The 15,176-nt window shown below is 42.8% G+C and overlaps 2 protein-coding genes across 6 annotated transcripts in view; one reads left to right on the top strand and one right to left on the bottom strand.

Moving 5' to 3' along the window:
* Positions 1-5,884, top strand: part of LOC147034151 (CMP-N-acetylneuraminate-beta-galactosamide-alpha-2,3-sialyltransferase 2-like) — a 239,245-nt gene extending 233,361 nt beyond the window's left edge. For all 4 annotated transcript variants that reach the window (XM_085877370.1, XM_085877352.1, XM_085877350.1 and 1 more), the window contains one exon: positions 4,786-5,884. In XM_085877370.1, coding sequence (XP_085733496.1) covers positions 4,786-4,959 — 174 coding nt within the window. In that variant the 3' untranslated portion in view covers positions 4,960-5,884. The remainder of the gene's footprint in view (positions 1-4,785) is intronic.
* The window catches only part of LOC147034150 (52 kDa repressor of the inhibitor of the protein kinase-like), a 71,221-nt gene that overhangs the window by 48,641 nt on the left and 7,404 nt on the right, over positions 1-15,176 (bottom strand). For both annotated transcript variants that reach the window (XR_015057264.1, XM_085877394.1), the window contains exon 2: positions 5,880-5,981. The gene's annotated coding sequence lies outside the window, so the exon portion shown is untranslated. The remainder of the gene's footprint in view (positions 1-5,879; positions 5,982-15,176) is intronic.

Here is a 15,176-nt window from a genome sequence, read left to right as displayed (position 1 = left end):
ATTGACCATCTGTGAAAAAATTGCTTACCAAAAAATTTCTTCATTAACGTATTCATCTAGGTGTCTACTAACACCTATCAATTAGTGCAAACCCAAATCCTTGTGGAAAATTCTGGGGAGCCAATCAAAGTTCGGGTGCTCAGACGGTCTGTGGGAAAAAAACTGGAAAATTAACTTTTCCCAATATTGACTTGTGAGATGTCTAACTAGGGGTTTTTGGGGTGCTGAATTGATTCCAACGATTATTTTTGAGAAAAAAAACACTCCTTGATCATAGAAAATGTATTTCATTGACATTTTTAACAGAACTGTGCTCAATGGAAATGTTGCTTCGTCAGCTTTTAGAATCTTATTCACCAAACTCCCCAGTATCTTCCTCACTCCTCTTGTCATCCAGCTGGTTTATGTTCAGGCAAGAGTTACCATGACAGATGCCGCAAGCAGAAATACATTTGACTCCTTGCTTTTTACAGCAGCACCTGAGTGAGCTGCATTCCCCCACACAGTTGCAGCTGGCAAACGTCAGGAGGTAGTCTGCTGCAATGGGGTCTGTAGAAGGGACTGGTGCATATCCTTGCTCAGTGAGTTGCCATCCATAGTCCCGGGCATCCAACGATGGACTTTGCAGCATCAGCCAGTCTCTAGTCTGGAGGTAAGCTCGGAGAGAGTGCTGTGCTGCAGCTCCTGTTGTCGAGGGGAGTTTCTCAGATTTTATGCTCCCAGTAGCAGCTCGCTTACTGAAGATGTCGAATCTCAATTCTTCCACGTCTTTGGAAGAATCTATATACTGTATATATATATATATATATATATATATATATATATATATATATATATATATATATATATATATATATATATATATATATATATATATATATATATAGTAAGCGAACGTGGCGTGATGCTGACGGTAAAGTTTACACATGGATAATGGTGAATGCCAATCCCTCTAACGTGTACACGCAGACAATTTAATTCACTGCAAAACTTCTTGATAGACTGGATTCCTCATCTTTTTTTACATCTACCTCATCTGTTTTTACATATTTTACATCACTCCATTCCTTGACACCTATCTGCTGCACCAAGTCCTGAATCATACACAGTCACTCATTCACCATGTCAACTGTCAGCTCCAACTCTGGCATGTATAACTCCACTTGGGCATGATACAACAGGTTTTCACACAGATTGTGCTTATGCTCATGCCACAGTGCCTTGGGATCACTTGGTTCACAGGCTGCCAGAAATGAGCAAATAGTTGTCTGAGCTTGCATGGAGTCTGGGCTGCAGCTACTTCCAAGAGGGCCTGATGTAGATAATTGTCATTTTGGAGAAGTCCACACCTTTGACAGGCTTACTGGAATGGTTGACACCTCCCCTTCAACAGTCTTGAAATCTTCATAGCAAGTAGGACCGGCCACTTCATGCAAAATCAGCTGCAAGTAGTAACACTCACCCACCTTGGGATTCGCTGTGTAGACATGCCCCAGTGCTTGTGCCTCAAATATGCCATTGTTGTTAGGAACACATTGGTCCTTCTTTCTTCTGGACCAAACTTTATTTGACTTGTCCAAAGAATAATATCTGGACAGGTCAGCATACATTAGGTTTTGAGCAAACAGGTCCATCTGACATAGCTTGAAGAATTCCATCAATGTGCTTTTTGGTGCCTCCCCTCTGGCTACATGTTGAGCAGTGTTCTCAATGAAGTACACTCGCTGACAATTCTTCAGGTGAACTGCCAACTGCACAATTGGAGGAAAGCATTTATCTAGGTGAAATTCCATTATTCTCCAAGCTGCCTCACGACTTCCCACATATCTGGCTGTCTGGTAATTTTCAAACTCATTTATGTTCTGTCTCCCTTCTGTTTCTGGCCTGTCTGTGAGCCTCGGTGTTTATTGCCTGTTCTTCTGTCCTATCATCATCATCATCCCATCTCTGCCTTTGTTTCTTTTGAGCAACAGACCTTCCTCTCGATAAGACAATTTTTCTATTGTTTTTCCTTGGCATTTTGAACTCTTGTGGTATGTGTTGCACATTCGAGCATTCAAAAGCAAACAGATGCGGAAACGGCGAATAAGCAATGCCGAAATCCACGAATGTCATGGGGTGGAATGCTCACATATTTCTTTAAATTCTGCTTCAAACTCAATCTCTCTCTCTCTTTTCATTCCACACAGCATCATTCCAATCACAAATTAATACAACAAAATATAAACACTCGTGAGGTTAACAAATATAGATGCCGTTCTCACGTGACATCCAATACAGACAAATCTTCTGGCGAGAAAGGGCAAATACAAAACACTTCTAATGGATCGAAAATTAAAATCATAATTGTATTTAGAAATTTCTGAAACCTCCCACCCACCTTAGCATGAATAAAAGCGGGGTCGTTCAGGTGGAAACTCAAAACCGCAATTGTATTGAGATATTATCAAAGAAACAAATGTTTCTGCCGAACTCATGATTGGTGTTTACTTCCGGATCAGGGAGCAGCTTTGTGTGGATGGAAAATCAAAATCATAATTGTATTGAGGTATTTGTGAAACTTCCCACCCACCTTAGGATGGCTTTATTTAATTATATCCTTTATCAGGCACATCCTCAGCCATCTTGCTCTCAATTGGGTCTTCAGGTGCATCCTTGGTTACCTCACTGAGATTTAATTAGCCATTTTGTTCAGCCTCCTCAACAATGCCTTGAGTTGGAACAGGCTGCAATGATTTCTTAACAGTAAAGTTCCCCCTCCCCCCCCCACTTTCCTCACTTGTATAATTGAATGCTTCATCATCATACCTGTGAATTACTGGATACATTGCAATGCATATAAACGCCCGGAGACACCAGCGTCATTGGCTATATTTCATTTCCGCACATGCCATAACTTCGAGAATATCAAACTAAGCTGAATTACAAAATTTAAGCTCCAGATTTTAATGTAGTAGCAGTTCTGACTGCTAAAAAAAAAAGAAGTGTTCATTTTACCAATTTGGACATTGCTTGGGCGGTTCCGGGTGTATGGGTTTATATGACCGATTGGCGACCGGTAATCACTTGCCAAGCCAGCCATTCCATTGGCGTGCTTAAACCACTTGGCGAGCGCTTACCAAGCTGCTTGGTTGTTCATTTCAAAGCCACTAGAAATCAGACACGCTGCTTTGCTAATGGGAATACCAATGTTCGCGTAATTGCTTAAAAATAAAAATACGGAATAAAAATTAACTTTCATCCTTAAAAAATCATGCGAACAAATTTTTTAAATATCAGCTACTTTTTCGTATCCTTTTCTCACCTGTGTTGCAAGTAGAGTGATCTGCTTTGTGATCCTTAAAAAGGCAGTGTATAAGTAGCGTTTTCTGAATCCAAGTGAAGAAGAAGATGAAGGAGGAAGATTTTCCACCTAGTTTTATGTCGAACACAGGAGTTAAAAAGAAAAACGTTGCTGCTTGGGCATGTTTTATTGCCCGTTAATACGCTGAAACACTGCCTCCCCTCCCCTCATGCTTTCTTCCCTTCCTCTTATGCTGTCTTCCCTCCCCTCCCACTTCCCTCCCTTGCCCTAACGCTGACTTTCATTCCCCTTACACTACGATCCCTTCCCCTCATGCTGCCTTGCCGTTATATCCCCTCATGCTGCCTTGCCATTCCATCCCCTCACGGAGCCGTTTCCTCCCCTCATACTGCCTTGCCATTCCCTCTCCTCATGCTGCCTTGCCGTTCCCTCCCCTCACGCTGCCTTGCCGTTCCCTCCCCTCACGGAGCCGTTTCCTCCCCTCATGCTGCCTTGCCGTTCCCTCCCCTCATGCTGCCTTGCTGTTCCCTCCCCTCACGGAGCCGTTTCCTCCCCTCATGCTGCCTTGCCGTTCCCTCCCCTCACGCTGCCTTGCCGTTCCCTCCCCTCACGTAGCCGTTTCCTCCCCTCATGCTGCCTTTCCGTTCCCTCCCCTCACGGAGCCGTTTCCTCCCCTCATGCTGCCTTGCCGTTCCCTCCCCTCACGCTCCCTTGCCGTTCCCTCCCCTCACGCTGCCTTGCCGTTCCCTCCCCTCACGCTGCCTTGCCGTTCCCTCCCCTCACGCTGCCTTGCCGTTCCCTCACCTCACGCTGCCTTGCCGTTCCCTCCCCTCACGCTGCCTTGCCGTTCCCACCCCTCATGCTACCTTGCCGTTCCCTCCCCTCACGCTGCCTTGCCATTCCCTCCACTCGCGCTGCCTTGCCTTTCCCTCCCCTCATGCTGCCTTGTCGTTCCCTCCCCTCATGGAGCCGTTCCCTCCCCTCACGCTGCCGTTTCCTCCCCTCACGCTGCCTCCCCCACCACCTCCCGCTGCCTCCCCCACCACCTTGCGCTGCCTCCCCCACCATCTCGCGCTGCCTCCCCCACCACCTCGTGCTTCCTCCCCCCACCACCTCGTGCCTCCTCCCCCACCACCTCGCGCTGCCTCCCCCACCATCTCACGCTGCCTTCCCTTCCCTCCCTTCCCTCCCTTCTCGCTGCATTCCTTCCCCTCCCCTCATGCTATCCTCCTCCCAACCCCACTCCCCCTCCTCGCTCCCACCCCCCACCTCCCAGAGTGTACAGCGACATTTGGTAAGGTGTTGCTCTCCCCACCTGCCTCCTTCCTTGCTCTACCCCCCCCCACCTACAGCTCCTGCAGCTACCCCACCCCTCCTCCCTCCCTGTACTTTCTGCTTTGAAAATTTTATATCTGGGTAGCACCAAATAATGCAACAGGATTTGTTGGAATTGCTCAATCTTTGTTTTTTTTTCATTTCAGGTGGATTTGTATGGGTTTGGAATGGACGCCCACAAACAGTGGCCTCATTATTTTGACAAAAACTACAAAGGTACAACTTGGGAAAACCACAATGCAAGTATTGAAACCACAGTGTTGGAGAGACTGAAGAATGAAGGAATTATTCGGATGTTTAAAGGAAATGATAACACGTGATTGTGATAGTTATGTGCTGTACACAGATATATCTTGCACTTATTTAATCATTCCCCATCCCCCTCAACCATCGTCATTATCAAGATAAACCGTAAAAATTATTACCCCGCGTAAAGCAGATTTAAGCAAGTGGTTCACTTCTGTCTGTCCGTCTGTCCGGACACGAAAGTCAGTTTATGATCAAGGAAGAACTTTATTTAAATTGCATGTGATATTTTGGACAAGAATCAGAACATGAATCGGAAAACGAACCTGTAGTTTAACAGTACTTTGGCTCTGAATTGGTCCCGATTGCACATGTGCAGACAGGAGCAAGATAATTTTTGCTCTGTCTGCCTGTGTGACAGTCAAACTAAATTGAAAATCGTTCCAACAGGAAACTTACTGTTTTTAAGGACATCATAAAGGACACAAACAACACTCTTGAAGAACTGATGTAATGTGTTAAAGGTGGCCCTGAAATACACTCAATAGGTTTGGGGGACCTGGCTTGATGTTTGTTGTGCATTAACTGTTATACAAACGTTTATTTGCATGACCTTCCAGATATGCTCAGAAATGGTGGTGACAAATATTCCTGTGCTTCTTTTTGTTTTATTTTCGTTGAGGTTTGGGGGAAAAAGTTTAATTCATATCATAACACTGTCCTTCTCTTTTCCACTCATCTGGTTCACGAGACCAGAGTTATATTCAGCGTAGTTTTGTTTAACTTAGTACCTCATTTGCATGGCCCAGACCCGACACCTGGAAAAGCTCAAAATCATTAGGTATATCTTGTAAATGAAAGGATCAGTGAATCATCAATTTTGAGCAAATACTCCTCCACTCGTATAAACATGGTATAGAAAAAAAGGGAGAATTTTTTATTTTATTTTAATATCTATACATTGCATTGAAATAAAAATTTTAAATTACCCCACCTCCATATGCGCTCCACCTTCTCGTGGTCCATGCCAACCATGCACGCATTATAGGTTTTCTTCTCAACGAGCAAACACCACCCGTCACTTCACTGACAGATACTAAGGGGGGGGAGAGAAGGAGAGGTGGAGGGGAAAGGAGAGAGGAGGGAGGGGGGCGAGGAGGTGTGTCGAAAAGGCAAGACAGTGTGAGGTGAAAGGAAAGGAAGGGAAGGCAGACGTGCAGTGGAGAGTTAATTACGATTCATAGTCTCATAAAAATGATTCTGCATCGAATAACAGTGAATATGGAAACAAAATAATGTCTGAAATCCATTTTCTCGCGCTCATACTATAAACACGGCCTGGAGACAAACACGGCCTGGACACGTCCGGAGACAAACACCGCTTGGACACACATTAGTGCTTAGCCGATATCTGCAATTTTACAAGAATCGGCAGGTTGGAGTCAGTATGATTATCGACTACAGTACGGACTGTAGACAACCCAAAAACCTTGAGTAGCATTCACTGAAAAACAATGTTGAAAACAATGTTGAAAAAGATGTTTCAGGGATATGTTTACAAACATTAATCTTTATGAACAGCTGCGAGTGACGGGTGGAAAAAAAAATTGGCTCGGTAATTTAGAAAACATGTTAATATGGCAAACGGCTTAGAAATCGGGTGTTATTTCACAACAACTTGCTCAGGATGGCGGAGCAAGAACCAAACCACTTACTCAGGATGGCGGAGCACAAACCTCACCACTTACTCAGGATGGCGGAGCGTGAACCTCACCACTTACTCAAGATGGCGGAGCACAAACGTCACCACTTACTTAGGATGGCGGAGCACAAACCTCACCACTTACTCAAGGTGGTGGAGCACAAACCTCACCACTCGCTCTGAATGATGTGGCGCGGCAAAAGCATCCGCAGTGAGTGAACAATTCGCTCAGAATAATGTGGCGCGGTGCCGCTATCGATTGAAGAGCGCTCGGCAAGTGGCTTAAGCACTCCAGCAAGCACTCCAATTAAAAGATTGATAAGGAACGACTGGCCAAGCAGTGGCTGCATACCATATAGGATCCCTTTAACTTTTAAACCTGTCTTCACCATGCCTGCAGCAGTTAAATAAATTAAATGAATTCGTTCAAATAATAACTTTATAGTTTATCCACAAAAGAGTTACTCTTCAACGTAGAACAACCGTAGAGAATTCGCAAAGTTCAATTTCCCGTGATATAAACATTGCAGATAATCCGCTACATTGCCTGCTCCTCTGTGCACAGGCCACGTGTTACATTGTTTGTGGTCCGCGCAAACGTTTTCGCTTTATTTTAAAACATTCGTTTTTCACCAGCTTTGCTTCGATTCCCTGGATAGCACCTCATGAATCCTACGAAAATTTGGACACAGATCTGGGAGACACGATGGATAAGCAGTCCCTCTGGGGGACAGGGGATGAGGTCAAGCAGTGAATTGTCATATAACTCAATGAAGCTGGTTTATTTTGGCACAATCTTAAATCTTTTGTTCACTCAATATAATTCTCCAAAGAGTAGAAAAAGATAAGTTTAATGCTTTGGAAATTTCACATTTTCTTGTGTATTTTTACAGAGGAGGGAACATAGCCTTACTTGCTAAAGTAAATAGGTATGTCGGCTGAGTTAGAAGACTTGTTATTGCTTTGAATTATCAGATTTCATTCCAGATTTCGACATTTACATAGTCCGGACGATATCTGATCCTCAAAACCGAAATAATATTAAGATGATATACTTTAATTAGTTCACGAGTAGATTGTGGAAAATTGCATCATTTCATGGATGAAATCGCTCCAAGCGACGAATTTGAAAACTATAGCACTTACAAAAGTGATGTATGCAGCGATTCTTAGCTATGATGAACAGGCATTCGATTATATGAGTGAGGAAAGTGAAAAAAAACTTTATCGTTAATAAATCATTACAGCATGTTCCAAATCAAGACATGGATGGCAGGCCAAAGAAGCTCAAATGAGCTAAGATCCTCGTCCTCTTAATGATGACGTCATAAAATGAATATGACGTCATTGTGATGTATCAGCTTTGCGATAAATTATCTGTGCTAATGCCCGGCTTGATTCCCACAAACAAAATTCAAACAGCTTGCCTAGTTTCGGATATAATGGTATCGGCGATTTCCATTGGCGGCGATATTATGACAACTTTTTTTCCAGGAAGAATTTCCAAAATCGGAGATGGTTACTGCCTGCGTGTGGGCTTTCTGCATATACATGACAAGTTTCACGAAGATCCGATGAAAACTGTGGATTGTGAAACAAAAAATGTCAAAAATAGGAATGACGTCATAAAAAATGATATGACGTCATAGTGATGTATCATATGTGCGGTAATTCATCTCTGCTAATGCCCTGTTCGATTCCCGCAAACAGAATTCAAAAAGCTTGCCTAGTTTCGGAGATAATTTTTTAGGCGATTTCCATTAGCGGAGATATTTTGACGTCATAACTTTTTTTTCTCGGAGGAATTTTCAAAATCGGAGATGGTTACTGTCTGCGCAGGGTGTTTTTACATATATACGCCAAGTTTAAGAAGTTTCGATGAAAACTGTAGGTTGTGAAACAAAAAAGTCCACAAGAAGAAGATGAAGAACAACAATGTGAGTAAGACTTAGAGATCCTCCACGAGGATCTAAAAACATGGCGGCTTCCAACCCCAGCGAGGTCACCCAGGAGATGTCTGAAGACCCCAAAGTGTGAGGTGACCGAGGATGCACCTGATCAAGGATATAATTAAATAAGGCTGTTAATTATCTTCAAAAGGGGTGTTTTAATTGACTGAAACACACAATTTTCTCTCATGCACTTCCTTGGAGTTTTCTTTGTGTATATGCAAAGTTTCATGGTTTTGGAGCTGGGGAAGACACACACACACTTATTAATATAGTTAATAGGATAACTGAATCACCTTTTTTGAGCAAATACTCCTCTCACGGGCTTCAACTTTGTGTACAAAAGAATAATTTAAAAAAAAATTCCCTTTTACAAGTTTACTTTGTTACATTCTCCGGGTATCCAAATCTTCATCAGAGAAACCGCTTAACCAATCACTGCAAAATGTAACTCATCGATCAACTACCCATGGGATATATGGTTTGATAAAGATCACGTCGTCAGTCCCGTGGTCTGGCAGCCATATTGGATCAAACAAAAAAAATATAAAAACGTCAAAAAAAAAGAAGTTGGCACGCACCAAGTCCTTCAAGACTGTGCGGGGTATGTATTCATGATATAAATATATATATATATATATATATATATATATATATATATATGTATAAATCATGATATAAATAATAAAACATGATATAAATCAAAAGTGAATGGTTATTATATTGTGGTGGCATTATTTTGCCTTTGGCAATTTATATGTTAATTTGTTTATATGTTTTAGCTTTGGTTCATCTGGGTGTGTTACGTTAGCAAGCGCTTACTACCGTTTACCAAGTGGCTTGCTTGATTTAAAGCGCTCATGCAAGTACTCCAATGGAATGGAGTGTTCGGCACAACCAAACAACATTTTGGTCTCCATGTAAATTATGATATCGTCTTACACGAGCAAATGCTGTCCGGGCCATCATTTTCCGTTTTACTCTATGTTCTTATGACACCAACTTCCCCAAGTGAATTGATTGTTAGCAGCAGCTGCAGAGTATGAGGAAGAGAGAAAGAAAGCTAAACAAGCCGGTAGGCGGTGATGGGTCGCCGAGCATGGAAACTATAAGATATAGAAGCAAATGGATGTCATATAGCGGATAGGGAATCACCTTAAGATTATGCATATCAAATCTCATCCAGTTCCATCGACTGATAACTACTCGGTAACCATTTTAATGAAAAGTACCGAAAATGCGGTTTGAAATCGGAAATCCCCAAAGTTCGAGGGGGTGCTGTGGGTGAACAAAGATCTAAATCGAAAATCCGGCTCAATCGTTTGTGCACAATGTATTCCAGACGATTAGTGTGAAATTTCATGAACATCCGACCATAACCCTAGGAGGAGTAGCATTTGGCGCGAAGGCACCTCCAGCTCTCGTATATTATAGATTTTTGCACTAATTGACCTTAGACCCCTGACCTAAGCAAAATCGGTCAATATGTCCTGAGGAAAAGTTGTAGTACTCATTGTGTACCATGAACCTGCAAAGTTTCATTCGTATCGATGCACTCACCTGGTCGCTAGGGGGCCTTCAATTTTCGCCAATTTTCGCGCATACCCTAATTGTAGGGGGCGCTGCGGGTAAGGTATTCCATATATCACAAAAACCGAAATATATTTGATAGAGCATCACCTGTAGCTCATTCGTGCCAAATTTCATAACCGTGCGTGGGATAATGGCTTTCGGAATTGATTTCGCGTGAACGGTACCGATTTTGAAGGTTTTTCGGTTGTTGCTGGGGAACCAAAGCGTCCCTAGCAACCATCACTCTTTCCAAAGCACTAGGTCATAAGATGTACCTACCACCCGAGTTTGGTCAAAATCCACCGACGTTTACTACCAATTATGCTGATGACAAACGAACAAACATCCAAACAAACAGACAGCATTACTGACAATAGGGTCACCTATTTCGGCGACCCAATAAATGGGGAGTCAGAATGAGGAACCTCCTGCCAAGCTTATCTCTGCACCCTACCTCTGTGCATTTTGGGAATTGCAGAGTGGGCAGTAATGAGTTTTGCATATTTGTAGATCTTGAAACATTAGGATGAAAAATATTATAAAAATTAAAGCATGAAATGCACGTTTCAAGAATATGAGTATACATTACATGGGTATGCCTGTAAACATTTCAATGGTTAGAGTATCATATTGAATTGGACTATGACGGTCATTTATACCAATATAAGGAAATATCTCTTAATCTCTTGCTCCATTTACCGAGTGGCTTGCAAAGTGGTTGATATGGGATAACTGGCTTGGAAAGTGATAACAAGATGCTTGCCAACGAAACACAACCCAGGTGATTATTTTATGTAAAGGATTTCTGGCGGGGATTTTGGTTGTTACAAAGAGGAACCTTTGCCAAGTTGTAAAGGAATGAACTTGGAATCCAAATGTCTCAGATGTTTTTTCTCTCATGCTAAATTGATTACCTCAATATGATTTTAAATGGATGGACAAGGACTTGCAAGCACATAATCAGTCGCTGGGAATGAACAGCCAATTATGAACATCCTAGATGCTCAACCTGCTTCATCGGTGGCAGTGATTTTGATAAAGCCGCCACCATTCTGGCTTAGCAACTCGAGGTTGTGGTTTACTAAGCTAGTCAAAGCTCAATTAGACACCTGATACATTACGACTGAGTTGATGTGGTTCAAATACATTGCTAAGCCTGGTGTTGGCTTTGCGGCAAGGGTGGCTGGCTTGGGATCTTAGGGTCCTGAGTTTGAACCCCGTTGGCCACTGAATTAACACCAGGTGGAGATGACTCAGCCTGTCATCCTTCCAAGGTTGGCAAAATGAGTACCAGTGTACTGGTTTCGGGGCACAGCATCAGCAGCACAGTTGTGCCCCAACAAAGTGATAGCTACCCTACAGCCACGCTGCCATACACAAGAAGAAGAAGAAACACATTATTCCCTCCTTATCACCAGAGTTTGTGATGGAGGAGAGATATATTTTACTTTAACCTTCAACCAATGTTCCATAAACGACGTTGAAGACTGCGCTCATAAAGCGTACAACTGCCTCTGAGCACCACCGCTTTCAACAACTTCTTACAGCTGATGATTTAGGTGATCGAAGACCCACATAACAACTGCATCACATGCAGCAGCTTCTCGGCAACCACCACGCCACCTTTAACCAGTCACTCCTTCATGAGTTGTTTTTGTAACGTTTACCACGCCACATCCGACCTGCCAGCGTGGACCGAGCTGATCATCTCATGAACACCATTGCACCGATCATGGCTACCGTGATACCTCCACACCAGTGGCATAGTTAGGGTTTGTGCTTCCCGGGGCCAAAGGTCAATACCAGCACCCCACTGGCACTGGTGTAATCAGGAATTTTATATTGGGGGGCCATATAAATAAGCTTTAAGCTTCCCCAGTGGGCTCAGCAAAAGCCCTGCAAGCGAATCAAATGAAATTTAGAATGTTTTCACTGAACTGGAAGGCATTTCAGAAGACTTCAAACTGAACTAATAAAGATTGTTAACCAAAATGAAAAGCTCAGAAAACAATCTACAACTAGAGGGGGTGCACTCGGTAGAGTGCAAAACCTCCGCCGCCAATACTGCAAGGTCACTCAAGTGAACCTGATATCCTATTCATTCAATTTGATGTCAACAGTGCTCACAGAGTTATAGTTTGCAAGTTTCCCTTTTAACTTTTACATACTCAATTCATTCGTCATAACTAGATTCCTTGAGACAGAAATTGATTTTACGTGGGTATATCCACCTGAAGTTCCAAAATCAGCCGCAATTATAATTTTGGCATGTTTTTTGTTGGAAATCACTTATAAAATGAAGAAATGCAAAAAAAAATATACCATCAGAGATGGGGCCACGCCCATCATCAGGTTCACTTGAGTGAACCATCAAATATACCATCAGGCCATGCCCAAAATCAATAGGGTTCTTCCTTTTCAGGTGGTATATGTGTGACCCAAATTTCAAATCGATATGGCGAAAAAACTTTTTTCAAGATGGCCGCCCCAGTCGGCTATATTGGATCCGGCCACGCCCAAAATCAATAGGGTTCTTCCTTTTCAGGTGGTTCATGTGTGACCTAAATTTCAAATCGATATGGCGAACAGTTTATGAGTTATCGCACTCACAGCTATAAATGTTGACGCCCGGACGGACGGACCGACGGACGGACAGCCGGACGCCCTGGGTGACAACAATATTCCCCTTCCGCCACGCGGCAGGGGATAAAAATCGAAATTTTGTTGAAAAAAAAAATGTACAAAATTCTTTTTTTCTCTAACAATTTTTTTTTTGGGGGGGGGGGTTGGAAATCACTTAAAACATGTATAAATGCAAAAAAAAAATTCAAATATTTTTTCAAATTGGCCGCCATAGCGGCCATATTGGATTTTGGACCAAGTCCAAAATCTAATGGCATGATCCTTGGACCAGACCTAACTCCCCCACCAAGTTTCGTCGAAATCCGTCGAGGAGTTTTTCCGTAATACTGTTCACAAACAAACAAACAAACAAACAAAGAGAAAGGGGTGAAAACAGTAACCTCCATCCATCTTCGATGGCGGAGGTTAATAATGTGTGTGTGTGTGTGTGTGTGTGTGTGTGTGTGTGTGTGTGTGTGTGTGTGTGTGTGTGTGTGTGTGTGTGTGTGTGTGTGTGTGTGTGTGTGTGTGTGTGTGTGTGTGTGTGTGTGTGTGTGTGTGTGTGTGCCCTACATAAATTAAAAACCATAAAACCTAGTCATACCCAAATGCTCCTGAATTCTGTGTCTTTTATGCCTAAAAAAGTGGAAAAATTTCTGGAAACCCTCGACTCTGAATAAAACTGGACTTTTACATGTCCTGAAAACCTGCTCTGCTGCTCTTGCACTTCCTCCTTCTGCCCTTTTCACCTTGTCATTTGCCTTCAGGCATCTTCCATCTTCTTGGAAATCGGCCAACGTCACAGCATTACATAATAAACATATGGGCAATACTCCTGGGTGCTCACCTGATAGCGGCTGGTCAAGATAACCAGGGAACCACTGGTAGGCATGGATGACCTACAAAATATGTAACGGAGAAGTAAATACCTATGGATTTTTATTTAATGTTGTGAACAAACTTTGGAACATCACGGGTGATGAAGGTGGTGGTCAATTGTCATCAGAATTGTGTGTGTAGTTTCTGAGAAGAAAGCAAATACCTATTTTGGGGGGAAGCCCTCCCCCCCCACCCCGCACCGCCACCAACACACACCCCCTTCGACCATTTTTTTTTAATGTCATGAACAAACTTTGGCACATCACGAGTGATGAAGGTTGTGGTCGAGTTTCATCGAAATTGTGTGTGTATAGTTTCACAGAAGAAAGCAAATATATATTCTGGGGGAAACCCCCGTTGACCCCCTCAGGGCCCGATATATACAGTTCCGCTCAAAAGTTTTAGAACACCCCAATTTATCAGTTTTTACTGAAATTTAAGCAGTTTATGTCCAGCAAATAACCTGAAATGGTACAAAGCTAAGCAGTAAACTACCAGTGGTTAAAAAAAAGTTTAGGTTACCAAAAACTGAAAAATAATGTAAATTTCAGAGTTCTGAAAAAAGGCCCTTTTCAGAGAGCAAGTAATGGGTTAGCAACTGCAGCTGTTCTGCAGCTCAGTGGAAGTAAATTAAGCCTTGAAAGTTGATGGAAACAATTGCTACAGGTGTCCCAACTTTTGTTGATTAGTTACAAACCCTCTGTATAAAAGCAGTGTTGGAACAGACTGTGTTGCTCCACCCTCTGAAGCATTATTTGGACAATATTGCACGGCAGGAAGTGGTATATTGCTATCATAATAGCGAAAAAAAGACAATTAACAAAGGAAGACAGACAGACCATTATAACCCTTAAAAGTATTGGTCTTTCCTTTAAAGAAATTGCAAAAAGCCAAGGTGTCAGGGAGTACAGTTTCCTACACCATCAAAAGGCAGTTGGAAACTGGAGGAAACTCTGGCAGGAAGAGGTCTGGCAGACCCAAAGCCACAACACAATGAGAAAACAAGTTTCTGAGAGTCAACAGCTTGCGTGATAGGCGGCTCACAGGACATCAGCTTCAAGCATAACTTAACACTGGTCGAAGTAAGGAAGTCTCAGTTTCAACTGTTAAGAGAAGACTTTCAAGCTGCAGGTTTGACAGGTCGAGTGACAGTAAGAAAGCCATTGCTAAGATGGCAAAATAAGAAAAAGAGGCTTGCATGGGCCATGAACACAACTTCATGACATGACAGTTGCCAGTGGACAACTGAAAACTGGAAGAAGGTCTTATGGACCGATGAATAAAAATTTGAAATCTTCGGTTCATCACGCAGGGTTTTCGTACGCCGTCGAGTAGGTGAAAGGATGGTTCCTCAGTATGTGACACCAACTATCAAACATGGAGGAGGAAGTGTGATGATCTGGGGCTCATTTGCTGGATCGAGTCGGCGACTTGCACAGAGTTACTGGCACCCTGAACCAAAAGGGCTACCACAGCATTTTGCAGTGCCATGCAATACCCTCTGGTTTACGCCTAGTTGGTCAAGGGTTCATCCTACAGCAAGATAACGACCAAAAACATACCTCCA

Source organism: Eptatretus burgeri, chromosome 1, assembly GCF_056783735.1.
Source record: "Eptatretus burgeri isolate ZD-2024b chromosome 1, Ebu_testis_v1, whole genome shotgun sequence".
NCBI lineage: Eukaryota > Metazoa > Chordata > Myxini > Myxiniformes > Myxinidae > Eptatretus > Eptatretus burgeri.
Note: the sequence above shows the minus strand (reverse complement) of the source record. Positions and strands in the feature narration are given on the sequence as shown.